Below are 17,767 nucleotides of genomic sequence, written 5' to 3'. Positions count from 1 at the left end.
CAGCATCCGCAGTGACTCCCCAGTGATCCCACCTCCTGGTATTCACATTCCTGGGGAGTCCCTTCCCACAACTGTACCAGGGTTGATGTGTGTGGCTAATAGAAAATGGCAGAAATAGTGGTGTGCCACTTCCAAGATTAGGTTATAAAAGACGCCACAGTCTTGGTCTCGCTCTTGGATCGTTCACTCTGGGGGAAGCCAGCTGCCGTGTCATGAGCAGCCCTACAGAGACTCCTCCACGACAAGAAACTGAGGCCTCCAGCCAATAGCCACGTGAGTGAGCTGTCTTCGGTGCAGCTCCTCCAGGCCAGTCAAACCTTCAGGTGACTACGGGCCCAGTTGACATCCTCCTTGTAACCTCATGAGAGACCCTGAGGCAGAACCAGCCAGCTCAGCCACGCTAGACTCCTGACCTTCAGAAGCTGTGTGAGATAATAAGTGTTTATTGCTATTTTAAGTTGCCAGATTTTGGGGGTCATTCGTTTTGCAGCAGTGGAAACTAACACAGTAACTCAGGCCATTGTAGAGACGGCAGATTGTGGAAGGGTGAAAGTAAAAGCAGGAAACTATTATAATATCTAGATCCTTGCCATTCAAATTGTGGTCCGTGGACCAGTGGTATCATCTTCACGTGGCAACTGGTTAGAAATGCAGAATTTAGGCCCCACCCCAGACCTCCCAAATCGGAATCTGCATCTTAACAAGAATCCCAGGTGAGTCTTTGCATGCTCAAGTTTGAGAAGCAGTGCTGTAGGTAACGGCCTGGGTTGATGGAGTGCCATGATGCGGGTTTGAATCCTGGCTTATCACCCCCGTGACCTTCAGTAAATTACTTGGTTTTCCCAAGCCTCAGTTTCCTTTCCTGTGAAATGGGGGTGATAATAGGGCTGCCCTCTCAGGGTTACATGTGAGGGTATAAAGGAAACAGTGCACCCCCAGAGCTTAGCACAGTGCCTGGCGCGTGGTTAGGTCCTCATAACTGTTAGCTCTTTATTGACTTGATTTGATCCCTGCGTTTTCTTCCCTAAGAATACATTCCTGATCATTTCCTGATGGTTTCTCTTAAATTCTTAAAAATTCCCTGTTAAAGAAAATCCTGTTTTTCAAAATGTCCTTGAGCTCATCAGAAAAACCTTTGTCCGTGCCCAGCATGATTCCAGCCATACCCAGAATGAAGGCGCCTGGTTTCCATTGTGTTTCCAGGCCCAGTTCTCAGGGCAATTTTCAGGGCCACCCAGCAGGCCAAAATAGGCCACAGCACTATAAATAGTGAATTTGGGCTGCTTGGGGCCTAGCTTCCCAGGCCAGGCCCTTCCCTTCCCCCTGTCTGGCCCTGTACTTGTTTATATATACTCTGGGTTATATCTGCAAGTGGATTTTCCTCATTATGCCCAGAAAATGCTTCGCCAACTTGCCAGGCTGTCAGTAAAACCCCCCTTTTTATTTGCTTAGTCACAACATATCCCAAATATGTGACGGAAGCTGATCAAACCAAACTCCTAGGGTTGTTGTGAGGCACAAACAGGAAAACTGCATATTAGCAGGACTGGCTACATAGTCTGCAGGGCCCAGTATGAAATGAAAACTCAGAGCTCCTTGTTCAAAGTTACCGAGAATTTCTAGATGGCAACAGCAGAGCATTAAAACAAGTGTGAGGCCTTTCTAAGCGCGGAGCCTGTGTGACCACAGAGGGCAATGCCCAGGAAGCCGGCCCTGCATATGAGGCACCTCTTAGCTGGCTTGGCGATTAGTACCAGCCAAATCCCCAATTTCCCCAGAGTCTTTTTCTTTAAAGGGCTAACCCAATTTCCCTTCAAGGCAAAGGTTATGGGGACATTGCACAGCTGCAAGTTAGTCCCTTCTGCTGCTAAATCTTAGTGACTTAAAACCACAGCAATTGATTATTTTTCACGATTCTGTGGGTTAGCTGAGGGCTTCCTCTCCTGCTGTCTCCTTGACTCACTCATGTGGCTACAGTCAGCTGGTGACTGGACTGGACTGGAAGGTGCAAACTGGCCTCACTCACACATCTGGGGCCTCGGTGCTGGCTGTTGACTGGGGCACCTCAGTTCTCCTCCATATGGCGCATCCTCCAGGAGGCCAGACCAGCTCCTTACCTTGTGGAAGAAACATTCCAGGAGGACAAAAGTGGAAGCTTCATGCCTTCTTGAGGCCTAGACTCTGGAACTAGCACAACAGCACTTGAGTTACCTTCTATTGGTCAAACCAAGTCACAAGTCTCGCCTAGATTCAAGGGGGGGGCGGTAGACTCCCCCTCTTAATGAGAAGAGAGGCAAAGTTTTCAAAGGGGCAGAAATCCAAGGAGCTGTGATTCACTGGGGGCATAGTGCCACAATTCTTAAACTTTAGACTGCATCGGAATTAGCTGGAGGGCGGGTTAACACACGGATTGCTGGGTCCCGACCCCGAAGTAACTGAGTCAGTAGAACATGAGTGGGGCCTGAGAACTTGCCTCTCAAACTAGTTCTCAGGTGATGCCAATGCTGCTAGTTTGGGGACCACACTTTGCGAGCCACTGGTGGAGGGGGTTAATTGCCCACGCCTTAGTCTACAGCAGTGGCTCTCAACCTTGACTGCACATTAGAAACATCTGGGCTGCTATAACTACATAAATGTCAGCTCTGGCTTTAATGGTAAGAAAGAGATGAAAGCATCGTGCAATAATATGGCCTTTGGCATAGCAAACTTTGCTGTAATTTAACCCTATAAATCACTGGAAAGTTTATCCGATACCTTAAATGCTTTTTGCAACTTATTCATTCCCTGATTATTTGCGTAAACAAATACCAAGAAAAGTTGGATGAACTCTTACCTCAACTGTTATCACTGAGCTGTTGGGGGAAATTCTGTTTTTTCCAAGTTTGTAGTGTGCTGTGGCTGTATTATTCAAGAGCCTTTAGTAAAAAATAGGTGTGGCTTCCTGGGAGAAGGCCTTTCTGGAACCGCACTGGAAAGGCTACCCCACCAAAAAGCACGAGCTGTTCGTGAGTCACACACATCATCCTCCTGACCGTACGCTAATAGCCTGAGCTGCCCTTGACCCTGATTTTAAGGATTTGCAGTAATCAACGTGGCATCTTGTGAGTAAGAACTGAGACAAAGTTTTACAGACGTGGGGGTGGTAAGTCTTGTAACATTAAGTCCGTTCTTCCCATTGTCTTCTGTTAGAACAGGGTTTCCCAAACTTTTCAGATCATTAGAATCACCTGGGGTTCTTGCTAAACATACTGATGCCTTGGTTCCACCTCACATGGCCTGAATCAGAACCTACAGGGCAAGAGCCTGGGATCCTATTTTTAACAAGGGCCCTAAGCGATCTCAATATCATCAGGTAAGTTTAGGAAACTGTCTTGAAATAATTTATGTAATACGTATAGAGAGATGGAAGAGGCAATAAGGGAAGCTGGGGGCTACAGTTCTAACGCCCACTCAAGGATAAGAGCAGGGGCTGACAAACTATAACCTGTGAACCACAACTGGCCCACTGCCTGTTTTTATAAATAAAGTTTTATTGGAACAGCACCACACCCAGTTTTAAAAAACATGTTGCCTATGGTTGCTTTTATGCTATAATGGCAGAGTTGAGTCATTGGGATAGAGACTGTATGGCTCATAAAGCCAAAAATATTTACTATCTGACCTTTTATTAAAAAAAAATTTATTGACCCCTGGATAAAAGACATGACCTCAGACCTGGGCAAACTTGGACTTGGAACTAAGGCCCTCAGCGATTATGAGCTCATAATAAAAAATAAACCAACAAGGAAGGGGGGAGTCAGTAATCATAACCAAGTGGAGAATCCAGGCCCCGAAGAGTGGCAGTTTGAGACTATGAAATAAGCATATTTAAGATGATTATAGAGATTTACTAAAAAATAAATGGAGAAATAAAGAACATAAGCCTTGCTGAAAGAACAGGGCAGTAAGAAAACAAGGGATCAGATTTGAAAAAGAAGTGCCACCTCTAGAAATGAAAACAGTTTATGAATGGGCTAACGCAGTGCTCCTCAAACTTCAGTGAGTGTCAGAGTGACCTGGAGGGTTTGTCAAAACACGGATTCCCGGGCCCCGCTCTCTATTCAATTCTGACTTCATAGGTCTGAGGAGGAGCCCATGAATCTGCACTTCTAACAAGCTCCCAGGTAATGCTGATGTTGCTGCTCCGTGGACCGTATTTTGGGTGTGGTTAAATAGCAGATAGACACAGCTGGAGGGGTAATTAGTAAACTGGGAGCTAGATCTGGGAGGCAGAAGGCAGCAGAGAGAGGGCTGGGAGATATGGAAAAGCATTTGAGGCAGAGAGAGAACCAGAAGGCCCAATATAATTCTAATAGGAATTCCAGAGGGTGCCAGTAGAATGAATGGAGGAGAGGCAGTATTCACAGAGATACTGAGTGCGACTATTCCAAAGTTTAAAACACATGAATCCTGAACTCAATAAATAAAGACAAAACCACACCAGAATGCTTCATGGTGAAACTCTTGAATGCCAAGAGCAAAGAAGAAGCCTTAAGGAAGGAAGGTAATCTTGAGGGAAGGATTACCTACAAAGGAAAAACAATGACACTGACTACAGACTTGGAATCAGCAGTAGTATATGCCGGAAAACAGTGAAGTGTATTTTCTTCTAATACCAAGGGAAAGTAACGTTCAACCTAGAATTATATGCCAACTAAATTATCAGTCAAGAGCAGGGGCCAAATACATTTTCAAACACATCTGTCACTGAAAGAACTCCTAAATGATGTACTTCAGTGAGAAGAAAATTGAACCCACGAGGAAGAAGTGGGAGTGGGATGCAGGAAACAATGGTGAATGAGGATGCTGTAAGATCTAAATAGGCATGGATTATTACACACACACACACACACACAAATGGGTGAAAATGAGGGGAAACTGAAACGTTAGGCAACAGTCATGAATGCTGAGAGTGGGAAGATTGGAGTTAAAGCGTTCTAGAGTCCTTGTAATTGAGGGGAGGCTGGACAGATTAGTTTTTTTACTTTAAGTTGTTTATTACATTATAACAACATATTAAAGAAAGAAAATAGAATGTGAACTGACAAATCAGTAGAAGGAAAAAGATGGAATACAAAAAGCCCAAGGCAATAGAAAGCAGGAAAGGAAAAAAAAAAGACATAAAAGCATGACAAATAAAAAACAAAATAAGACGAGAGAGGTCAAATATATCACTAATCATAATAAATGTAAATAGAATAAGCTCTTCTCTGATTTTCAGATTAGATTGAAAAGAAATCTGTTTCTATGCTAGAGGTACAGGCAGCACAAAAATGACCCAGAATAGCTGAAAGTAAGGAGATGGAAAAAGATATATAACGCAAATGCCAATCAAAAAGAAAGTGATCTTGCATTGTTAATATCAGATACAGTAGACTTTGAGACAAAAGCATTATCGGAGATAAAGAAGATCCTTAATGATAAGGGAATAACTGTTATTTTCTATAGGATTAGACTTTTTTTAAAATGCTGTTCACAACCCACTAAGTTGAATTTACTACTCACTAGTGTGCTACAACCCACCATTTAAAAAATGCTGCTCTAGGGGCCGGCCCGGTGGCGCAAGCGGTTAGGTGCGCGCGCTCCGCTGCGGCGGCCTGGGGTTCGCTGGTTCGGATCCCGGGCGCGCACCGACGCACTGCTTGGTAAGCCATGCTGTGGCGGCGTCCCATATAAAGTGGAGGAAGATGGGCACCGATGTTAGCCCAGGGCCGTCTTCCTCAGCAAAAAAGGAGGAGGATTGGCAGATGTTAGCTCAGGGCTGATCTCCTCACACACAAAAAAAAAAAAAAAAAAAAAAATGCTGCTCTAGAACACACTTCTAATCCTTCCTGAAAGCCCCAAGTAACTCCTAAGAGGCGTACTGCCATACCTCAGATGAATATCTGTCACACCTCCTCAATACCAGGAAATACGTGATATCTACAGGTTTTTGTAATTAGTTCCTAAAGACAATAAAGAACATTCATAACCACCAGAATGAGAAACTAACGTTTGTTTTGCCAAAGATCTGAGAAGAAATCGCAAAGCTTACTTACAGAGAGAAAATTGAATTCATAAGAGAGTTGGGAACTCTGAATATTTCATTAGGTAATGGAAAGAGATTTTGCAAACACGTATACCCTGTATGTTGAAACCCACTTTTCTTGAGTATAAAATCCTTCAGTATAATCATTAGTATGTCAAGTCATGGCAAAGATGTAACAAGAACCTTCTGAGGCACCTCATACCAAGCTGGAGTTCACCCTTGTGAACATTACTGAAGGGCTGTCCATGATGTTACTTCTCCAGCATCTTTCTAGCAACTGTAATATATGAAGTATTTTCTTCCAAAGCAATTAGAAAAACTCCAGGGAATCATCCAGAGAGGATAGCTGTTGCTATGTTTTTGTCTGTTTTGCCAAGAAGCAAGGAAAACAACTGAGCTAAGAGAAATTCAGAGGTATAGATCTGTAAAGGGTAATTTCAGAGCCCCAGGCAACAGCCTCTCTCTTGTTCCCTGCCTGCAATCACCACCTCACAGCCCCAATTCCTCTCTACCAGCTGACCTACGCCTAAAGTTATACAATTATAAAATCATTTATGTATAATAAGTTGTAAGCCCTTGGGAGGATGTCTCACTTTCCATTTTATGACTCATTGGCTCTTCAGCCACTTGGCACCATGTCCTAACAGCGATTGTAGGATGCACCCTCAGAGCTGAATTCAGATTATTCTCATTGCTTTATTAATTGATTTAAGAAATTGCTAACACGGTGAGAGCTTATTATGCGCCAGATGATATCTCATCTTGTTTTCACACCAATCCAATGAAGGAAATATGTGTATTATCCCCTTTTTACAGGTGAGGAAATCGAGGCTCAGAGAGTTTAAATAACTTGCTCAAGGTTTCTCAGCTTGTAATTTACAGAGCTGAAATTCAACTTTAGGCTCTCTGATCCAGAATTGGCTTTCTTAACCAATATGGTACCCTGTGTTGGTTTTCATCAGAGTAATGTATAATTAGGAGAATTTGATTGGTGCACAAGGTTTTCTTTAAAAGAAAATCACGTCCACATAATGAAGTTTTCTTCCTAGTTGTACCCCAAAGTCAAGGACAAAATAATGTGTATAATACTCAGTGTGCCTATCTTGGAAGAGCAGATGGACTCCAAGTGGTAATTTAAAGAAGTAAAAGTAGAAAGCCACTGATAAGGGAGCCTTTGTTTTGCAATGAAATTGTTTACGAGTTAAACATTACATTGCACCCTACGGTATTTGCTGATTGGCACAACCACCCCCATTTAAATTGATTACCTAATCATGACAGTAATAACCAGGATTAGCCTAGTTCAATGGGTGCATGCTTTCCCCAGAGCTCACAAAAGCATTCTCTAGGGATCCAGGCTTTCCTGGTAATGAGAAGTTAACTAACGAGGCTGCTGTATTCCACATTGGTCAATAGCAGTTTTCGGTTCGAAACGAGGGATATTAAGGAAAAGATGAAGGTTCTCTGGCCAAACAGAGGAAAATAACCCTAAACTGGTCAGCAGAACCCTGAGAACTACAGGCTTCCAGAATGATGGGGAAATCGGTGTTTCTGTTTGTTGAATATTTAGGTAATTGCGAGTTCAAGAGGTTGTAAGAAAAAGTAAGTTAATTAAGACACTTGTATTCCTAAAACAATATATGCTCATTGTAAACATACCAAATGATCCAATCCAGAAAAATATGGAGTAAAAAGTGAAAGCCTGGGGCCGGCCCGGTGGCGCAAGCGGTTAAATGCGCAGCTCTGCTGTGGCAATCTGGGTCCGCCGGTTCAGATCCCGGGTGCTCACTGACGCACGGCTTGTCAGGCCATGCTGTGGCGGTGTCCCACGTAAAGTAGAGGAAGATGGGCACAGATATTAGCCCAGGGCCGGTCTTCCTCAGCAAAAAAAGAGGAGGATTGGCATCGGATGTTAGCTCAGGGCTGGTCTTCCTCACAAAAAAAAAGCGAAAGCCCCTTCCCCCCATTTCACTTCCTCCCTAGAGGAACCCACACTCCCTGTGTATCCTTCCAAACTTTAAGAATAAACCAATTGTAAAGAAAGAGTTTGACTATAATAAAACCTAGTCAACTTGCTGTTATAATCAGTGTTATCCTTTCTTTAGTGATTCAGAAGATCCTTCGGGTTTATTCTCATGAAGGGTGTCAGTTATCACAGTGCAGAAATGTGGGGATTTCTGTGTGCTTGGAGCCTGATAAACAAAATGTTGTGGGAAAGTTGTGGATAATCCCCTTTTCAGCCCTCCAAGACGGTCTGGGCTTGCTCAGACCACAGCTGATAACCCGCCTACCCAGAACAGAGATGTGGAAGGTGCCTAATCTTCTGAACGTAAGACTTGAGGAAACCCTGTAAAAATGTTGGTTTGTAATTTAAAAGATTTGCGGGATTCTATATTCTATGACATTAATGTAGGCCTGTTTTTACTCTGAAATCTGCGTAACTTTATATGTGTATGCATATACAGTACTTTATATGCATATATAATTTTAAATATATATTTTTATAAATAAATTGTATATTTTCTTTTTCTTTAAGCAAGAGCAACTTCCATTTATAAGTTCAGCAGGAACTGTCAGTCATCTTTATTTTGGAGAAAAAAAATCTCTGGAGTAGTTTTCTTAAGACCAGTAAGGCACCCCATGCCCTGGGAGAGGAAGTGATAGGAAGGACTTTATTTTTCTTGAGTTTGATAAGGGCACTTCTCCAAATTCTTCTTTTGAGTAGAGCTCTGGGGTCCATGAGATCAGTTTGCATAAAGAACCTAGGAACTTTCTGGAAGGGAAGGGATTGAGATCACCCCAACCCCAACATTTCTCCCCAAGATTCTTAGTTATAAAAACCCATGGAAGGACCCTTCTAGAGGACAACAGGACTCTTTGGAAACTAATCCAGGAAGGTAAAAGGTTAAAAGATGTTCATGGTTGCAAGTTTGTCAAGACTGGGCTCCCCACCAATTAAATGTGGATGTTCTTGCTTTGAAACTAAAAAAAAAAGTACTTAGGTTTAGTGATGGATCTGGATCTACATAACTTTTGTTGTTGCTTGGTCTTTTGTTTCAAATTCCACAGAGGCAAATCTCTCTGGATGCCAGGAGACTTAGAATGCGGTATACTCATCTAAACAACATTGCCACGTTTTCCAAATACTCTTTCAATCCAGCTGTGATGAACATTTTTGAAAGTAGTTCATATGATAAATTAGAAGCAGTATTAACTATGTAATAGACTAAGCTTTATTACAATTCCTATACCTTATTTAGAAGGTCAATAAATTTTAACTTAAAAGAAAAAAACCCATTGTGGGAATAGAATTGAGAGTTCAGAAATGAACCCATACATCTGTGGTCATTAGATCTTTGACAAGGGTACCACAACTGTTCAGTGGAGGAAATAATAGTCTCTTCGACAAATAATGCTGGGAAAACTGATGTCCACATGCAGAAGAATGAAGTTGGACTCTAACCTTACACCATATACAAAAATTAACTTCAAATGAATCAGAGAGCTAAATATAAGAGCTAAAACTGTATAACTCATATAAGAAAACATAGAAATAAATTTTTATGACCTTGGATTCAGCAATGATTTCTTAGATATGACACCCAAAGTGCAAGCAATAAAAGAAAAAAAATAGATAAATTGGACTTCATCAAAATTAAAAACTTTGTGTATCAAAGAACACTATCAGGAGAGTGAAAAGACAGCTTACAGAATGGGAGAAAATATTTGTGAATCATATATCTGATAAGAGTCTAGTGTCCAGAATAAATAATGAATTCTTATGACTCAACAATAAAAAGACAAAAAACTCAATTTTATAATGGCCAAAAGACTTTAATATACATTTTTCCAAAGATATACCAATAGCCAACAAGCAAGTGAAAAGATGCTCAATGTCATAGTCATTAGGGAAATTCAAATCAAAACCACAATGAGATACCACTTTACGCCCACTAGGATGGTATAATAATAATAATAATTTTAAAAATGGAAATTAGAACTGTCATACATTGCTGATGAGAACGTAAAGTGATGCAGCCACTGTGAAGAACAATTGGTGGTTTCTTAATAAGTTAATCATAAAATTACCATATGACCTAGCAAAGTCTACTCCTATGTATATACTCAAAAAAATTGAAAATAGGTGTTCAAACAAAAACCTGTCCACACATGCTCATAGCAGCTGTATTCACAATAGCCAAAGGGTAGAAACAACTCAAATGCCCATCAACTGACAAATGGATAAACAACATGTGGTATGTCTATACAATGGAATATTGTTCAGGAAAGAAGTACTGATACATGCTACAATGTGGATGAGCCTTGAAAATATTATGTGCTAAGCGAAAGAATCCAGACACAAAAGGCCATGTATTATATAATTTCATGTACATGAAATATCCAGAATAGGCAAATCCATAGAGACTGTGGATCTAAAGACAGCAGAGACTATGGAGACTAGAGCAGAGTAGTGGATGCCATGGGCTTGGGGGAGGGGAGAATGGGGAGGGACTGACTGCTTAATGCACGTGGAGTTTCATTTTGGGGTGATGAAAATCTTCTGGAACTAGATAGTGGTGATGGTTGCACAACATTGTGAATGTACTTAATGCCACTGAACTGTACACTTTAAACTGGTTAAAATGGTAAATTTTATGTTATGTGTATTTTACCAGAATTTTTTAAAATATCGGGGTTACTGGTGACTGATGAAAACCCGTTAGGAGAGAAGGGCAACAAGGTTCCCCAAAGTCAAACTACTAAGAAGGAAAAGATGGATTCCCTATTGATGGGGGAGAAAGGAGGGAATGATAGTTCTGGGGATATGAGGTGGGCGATGGTGAAGCCCAGCTCAATCTAGCCCTTTTTGGGACTGTGTGTCCTGGGGGGTGGGTGTGTTGTTGTTAGTGCTGTTGAGTCGATTCTGACTCCTGTTGACCCTGTGTGCAGCAGAATGGAACCCTGCCGGGTGTTTTCAAACCATCCTCTCACCTTCTGGCGTTACATCAGACAATGTTCCACTGCTATTCATAGGGTTTTCGTGGCCGATTTTTTTGAAAGTGGGTGGCCACGTCCTTCTTCCTAGTCTGTCTTAGTCTGGAAGCTCTGCTGAAACCTGTCCACCATGGTGACCCTGCTGGTATTTGAAAAACTGGTGGCATGGCTTTCAGCATCACAACAACATGCAGCCGCCACAGTGTGACAACTGACAGATGGGTAGTGTGGTTCCCAGTCTAGGAAATGAACCCAATCTTAACCACTAGACCACCAGGGCTGGCTGGTGGATGTGTTGGTTACAATAAAAAGTTGAAACTTGGGGCCAGCCCGGTGGTGTAGCAGTTAAGTGCACGCGCTCCGCTTCTGCAGCCCGGGGTTCGCAGGTTCAGATCCCGGGCGCGCACCAACGCACCGCTTGTCAAGCCATGCTGTGGCGGCGTCCCATGTAAAGTGAAGGAGGACGGGCACGGATGTTGGCCCAGGGCCAATCTTCCTCAGCAAGAAGAGGAGGATTGGCATCGGATGTTAGCTCAGGGCTGATCTTCCTCACACACAAAGTTGAAACTCAAAGAATTGCGGTGATCACAGTAGGAAGCCTGGATCCCAATGAGCAGAGTAGGAAGTCTCAAGACCCGACGATGGGTCTGAAAAAGCAGGAGGTTGGGCCCTGGCTTCATGGCATCAGCACGGTAAGCAGAAGTAGGGAGTAGTTGGCCCGTTTAGACCAGCTCCTGACTGTCAGCCCAGCAGGTCTGACTTGTGGCTTCAGGAAGAGGAGGGGAGCCAGCAGGCTGCCCCTTTGGGCACCTAGGAGCCGCGAATAGATGGGAGAGGGCCACTGCCTTGAAAGGGATACTCTGGTCTGAGCATGCAGTGTGTGACCTCCCAGTTCCACATACTAATTCCAGTATAGGCAACTCTTCACCTAGAATATAAAACTACTACCTCATTTTAAATGAACAGAGCCCATCAAACAAGGAAACTCCCAAAGTGGTTATGATTGACAGTTCATCTAAAGAGCTGAGTCAGGAAACCATTGTCATGGGGACATGTTTCTTGAGGTGTCTCGCAGCATTCTTTTGGGACTTGAACTTATCTTTCACAGTAAAGTTGACACACATCCACGAATATAAAGTCACTCACTTCCCGTCTTGGAACCTGCCCTGTGAGGAGTGCCCCCTCTGGCAAGTGGAGCAGAGTAGGAAGACGAGCGGGAGGAGGAAGGGGGTGAGCAGCTGTGGTTTTGCTGTGCCCTCTACTGCCTTCTGACCTTGGAGTTCCGGATCACCCAGGACTATTTCACCCCTCTGCGCCTTTGCACAGGCTCTCTCTCCCCGGGACACCATCACACTCCACCCACCTTCTCCCCATGGCTAACTCTAGTTCATGCTTCAAAACTCAGCCCCAGGGGAGGCATCTTCTCCCTGCAGTGTTCCTGACCATTCCAGGCTGGGTGCGATGCCCCCTCAGGGTTCCCGTGTGCTCACTGATATCCCTACTCTCACCACACCTTATTGATCTTAGTCCTGTAGACTCTGTCTCCTACTAGGCTCTAGGTCCCTAAGTCCAGGGCAGCTGGAAGAGTCTGCCTGTGTTTGAATCCCAGCTCCACCATTTCTTGGCTCCGCGCCTTGGCAAGCTGCTTAAACTCAGTTTCCTCCTCTGTAAAATGGGGATAATCATTCCTGCCTTATTGGGTGGGTTTGATGGTTAAAATTTGTGAAACATTTAAACAATGCCTGGGACATAAGTGCTTAATAAATATGAGATATAGTAATGATAAAATAAAACTAATAAAAATAATTAAAATTATCATGAATAATCTCTTGATTCCCAGTGTTTAGCACAAAGCCCAGCATGTAGCAGGCACTCAGTCAATTGGTGTTAAATGGAACTGTGATTAATACATTAACTGTGATTAATCTAGAACTGTGCTATCCAGTACAGTAGCCAGCAGCTATATGTGGCTATTGAGCACTTGACATGTATCTAGTCCAAGTTGAGATGTGCTATACGTGTAAAATACACACCAGATGTTGAAGACTCAGTATGGAAAGCAGAAAGTAAAATATCTCATAAATAATATTTTTACATGGATTACGTGTTGAAATGATATTATTTGGATCTTTTAGGCTAAATAAAATATATTCTTAAAAATAATCTCACCAGCTTACTTTTACTTTTAAAAATGAGACTGCAAGGAAATTTAAAATTACACACGTGGCTACATTATATTTCTGTTGGACAGCACAGATCTAGAATGTTCTCCACCTACCATTAGTTTAGCAAATCTTCACACAACCTCATTTACGCTCAAACGTTACGTAAGCTTTAAGAGTAGAGATAATTCATTTAGAATCAGAAGCACATCCACTTGGTTTGTAAAGGATTTTCCGTGCCGAGTTAACAGGCTGTACAGAAGTGTGTAGAAAGGGAACTAAAGCTTTGTGGGGATTTTCCAGGTTCGCTGTGATCCTGAGATTCAAGAATTGCGTCAGTGGCAGAAGAAATTGCATGAGGACAAGCACATTCGTCAGCGAGTCCAAGTTTTCTGGGCCAAACAAGAACAGAAAGGTCAGTTGCTTCGCTCGCAGTCCTTAGTTTATTCAGGAAAAGCCTGATTTCAGCCAAGGCTCAAGAAGGGAGCCCTGGGGCCGGCCCGGTGGCGCAAGCGGTTAAGTGCGCGCGCTCCACTGCGGCGGCCCGGGGTTTGCCGGTTCGGATCCCGGGCACACACTGACGCAGCGCTTGTCAAGCCATGCTGTGGCGGCGTCCCATATAAAGTGGAGGAAGATGGGCACGGATGTTAGTCCAGGGCCAGTCTTCCTCAGCAAAAAAAGAGGAGGATTGGCAGATGTTAGCTCAGGGCCGATCTTCCTCACAAAAAAATATAAATTAATTAAAAAAAAGAAGGGAGCCCTCTGAGGTTTTATAGGGTCCTTGTGTCTGCAGGGAACTAAGTGTGTACGGGGGAAGTGGCCACATATGAAGATTCTGCTCTGGAATGACAGTGGTGATGTGATATAATTTGCATGGCCATGTCCCTCACTCAGGGACAAATTCAGAGTCATCCTGTGTCTGCAGGTCTCTTTTGTTTAAGCCACAAGACATCAAGAATAACCCATCATTTTGGAAACACGGTGTCCATCAGTGTGATGGGTAGTTATTCTTCTAAGTTGTTGACTGTGTGTCTGAACCACAGTGGGGTTTTATGCTTGGCCTGCCGCCTCTTGTGAGACGTCAAACACGCACAGTCATTGAAGGGCAAGGAATGACATCACCTGTCATGTGCAAGTGTCACCATTTAGTCCTATTTGTTTTCCTCCTTTCTTATTTTTAAACTAATTTACTATAAATTCCCGGTAGGAAAATTAGAAAAACAATTGCCATAATAGGGGAAAAACCCAGAAATCCCACCACTCTTAATATTTTGGTGCACATCCTGCTATACTTTTTCCAGTACAAAATGATGCAAATAAATATATAGTCATATTTTATTAAAAATGGGATTTTAGGGCCAGCCCAGTGGCATGGTGGTTAAGTTTGTGTGCTCCACTTCGGTGGCCTGGGGTTTGTGGGTCCGAATCCTGGGCCTGGACCTACACGGTGCTCATCAAGCCATGCTGTGGCAGTGTTCCATATAAAGTGGAGGAAGATGGGGACAGATATTAGCCCAGGGCCAATCTTCCTCAGCAAAAAGAGGAGGATTGGCAACAGATGTTAGCTCAGGGCCACTCTTCCTCACCAAAAGAGGGGGGGGCATTTTACATTCTGTTACATGTACATCTGTACATTCTGTTATATAATCTACTTGTCATTGCACATAGTCGGAACATCGTTCCAGTCGACAACTACAGTGGCATTGTGATGTTTAACGACTGGTATGGATTTAGCATTATTTATATAACCAACAACATGGAAGGAGATTCGTGATATATTATCAAGTGGAAAAAAATTGCAGAACCTTAAGTTTTCATCCACATTAAAAATATAGACATGGGGGCCAGCCCTGTGGCTTAGTGGTTAAGTGCGCACACTCTGCTGCTGGCGGCCCGGGTTCGGATCCCGGGCGTGCACTGACGATCCGCTTCTCCGGCCATGCTGAGGCTGCGTCCCACATAAGCAACTAGAAGGATGTGCAGCTGTGATATACAACTATCTACTGGGGCTCTGGGGGAAAAAAATAAATAAATAAAATTAAAAATATATATATATAGACATGGAAACACAGAGCTGTCTAAACAGCCTGGGAGAATAGGTTCACGGTAGTGACCTTTAGGAATTCGGACTAGAGGGGAGGAGGCGCTCTGTTGGAATCTTTTAAATAAGCACACAGTACTTTGCAATTATGAAAACCTATGAAAAAAATCCTACCTCCCTCAATCCTATCCCTGAAGTACGGGTCCTCTCACCTCCCATCCCACCCTGTACCTGTCCCCTTTCACTCAGCTGCAGCCTCTCCAGTCTCTTTTCTGTTCTTGCCATATGCCAACACCTTCCTCACCTCAGGGACTCTGCCCTTTCTCTTCCTTTTCTGCCAAATCACCCTTCCCCAGCTCCTTCTCATCCTCCAGGCCTGGGCATTACCTCCTCCGAGGGGCCTTCCCCAGCTGCCCTGTCTAAAGGGACCAGGAACCAGTTCATTGACCAATTTCAACATGGTGGGGTCTAAACAAAAGTTTTCTTTTCTCTCCAGAAACTGTCTTCAACCCTGCTCTCTCGAACCTCTCTTTCCAGTCCCTTCATGCACACTGGGTGGATTTCATGTCTTTTCAGTGTGTTCTAACTTCATCAAGTCCAGTCCAGTTTAAAGTGTCCGTCTCAGATCCAGCTTAACGCCTACCCGCCCCCTCTGCCCCCCATCAGTGGGGCTGGGAGTGGGCGAAGAAGTGTCTGCCGCTTCACGCTTCCACCCTGCCCTCTTCTACGCCCCTGTCTCCTCCGGCGGGTTTGGGTGGGAAGGAGGGAGATAGATACAGAGGGCATCCTTCTCTTCCCTTTCCGTTGCGATCCTCTCTCGGCGGCTGCCGCTCCTCGGGCTGAGACTGCTTCCTGCTCTTGTGGGCAGGCATCCCCGGCTGGCTCTCTGACTCTCTTATTTTATATGAGTCCTTCCTCGGGGGAGACAACAGGTGGCAGAGCTCCCCTGTGGGGATCTGGCTCCGGCTCCACCTCTCCGCCACCGCCCCACATCCCACCTCTGCCAGTCCACGCCCAGCCTTTTGCTCCTGGGAGTCTCCTTACCCAAAGGCCAGCCATCTTGGCTGGGGCACTGGAAAGATAGTTCAAGTGACCTCTCAGTGTCCGCTTGACCCGCAGGAAACCAGTGGTGGACATGCAGACCTCTCCACTGCCCTCCTTGTCTCTGCCCCAGCGTGTCTGCCCAGTTCACGCTGAACCTGCTCAGGTGGGCACAGGGGAATGATCTGTGTGTAAAGCTGCCTTTAAAGCAGACGTCCAACCGGATAAGGAGACACCCCCATCTTTCTGAGTTGTTCTCCTGGATCTTCCCTCCCCTGCCTTAGGGCTTGGGTGGAGGAGCACCCACTCTTCTCTAAGAGAGGAGAGAAGAGCATAGCACCCTCCTCTAGGCCAGCACTTCTCAATCTTTTTGGGCTGTGACCCATGAGAAATAGTTTTATGTCACAATCTAGTACATATGAACATACAGATGATTTCATATATACATAACTAAAACAATAGTTTTAAGAAAAAAATCCTGTTATTATATGTAAGACCCTCTGGTATTTTCTATTCTATTTAGGGTTTTTTTTTTTAATGCTGGACATGACTCAGTAAATTGGTTTCATGGCCCACTAATGTGTCTTTACCCATGGTTTGAAACATACTACATTGGTTCATGACTCCACGGCTCCTACAATTTCTTCTCCCCTTTCCTTCCCACAGCCATCTACTTAGGTGATAGTTGGGCCCCTTCATCATAAACAGTGATTCTCAATATTGGCTGCACATTTGAATCACCTTGGGTGCTTTCTAAAAATACCAAAGCTATGGATTGAAAATCCTAGAAACAATGAGCATTCCTAGTGCCCAAATCTTGGTTTCTAAGTACCCCTCATTCTAATGGAATTAGGATTCTTTGGAGAAATGGCTGAATCCAGGGCTGAAGCAAGAAAAGTAAAAGATGAGCCTAGAACATCTTATTCTAGAAAATAAAGAAGCCTCAAAAAAATGATGGGGATGTAGGAAAAGAATATAGGCTCCACCTGGAAGGGAGTCCTGCTGGGCAAATCTGGGACAAGTGTCAAAATTCACAGTGACAGTAATGAATTATAACCTATTGACTAAAATAAAAATCCAGATGTCCATATGGATATAAAATAAATTAAAGAAACAAACACACAAATAAGGACTAAACCATAGAGTGAAAATTTGATGAGGAACATGATATTTAGGTCTCAAAATCTCTCTCCACAAATTAGTTACTAACACCAAGGGAAAAATAGCACCTCTGCGTTAGAGAAACCTGGCAGACCCACCTTAACCATGTGTTCAAAATCAGTATCACCAGTAATGGGATAGCTGACACTGTGTGCCTCCTGGTATGATGCACCGAGAAGGACACACATAACACGTGCTTAGGGACTATTCCTGTCCAAATGCAGAACTTGAATCAAATCATGAGGACGCAGCAGACAAACCCCACTTGAGGGCTATGCTCGGAAATAGCTGATTTGGACT

General features: G+C 43.7%; 1 protein-coding gene across 1 annotated transcript in view; it reads left to right on the top strand.

Moving 5' to 3' along the window:
- The window catches only part of IQCK (IQ motif containing K), a 118,685-nt gene that overhangs the window by 74,454 nt on the left and 26,464 nt on the right, over positions 1-17,767 (top strand). The window contains exon 8 of the mRNA XM_058569938.1: positions 13,528-13,639. Within this exon, the coding sequence (XP_058425921.1) occupies positions 13,528-13,639 (112 nt within the window). The remainder of the gene's footprint in view (positions 1-13,527; positions 13,640-17,767) is intronic.

The sequence above is a fragment of the Diceros bicornis genome, chromosome 26 (genome assembly GCF_020826845.1).
Source record: "Diceros bicornis minor isolate mBicDic1 chromosome 26, mDicBic1.mat.cur, whole genome shotgun sequence".
In the NCBI taxonomy this organism is placed as follows: domain Eukaryota; kingdom Metazoa; phylum Chordata; class Mammalia; order Perissodactyla; family Rhinocerotidae; genus Diceros; species Diceros bicornis.
This window is presented reverse-complemented; position numbering and strand designations above follow the sequence as displayed.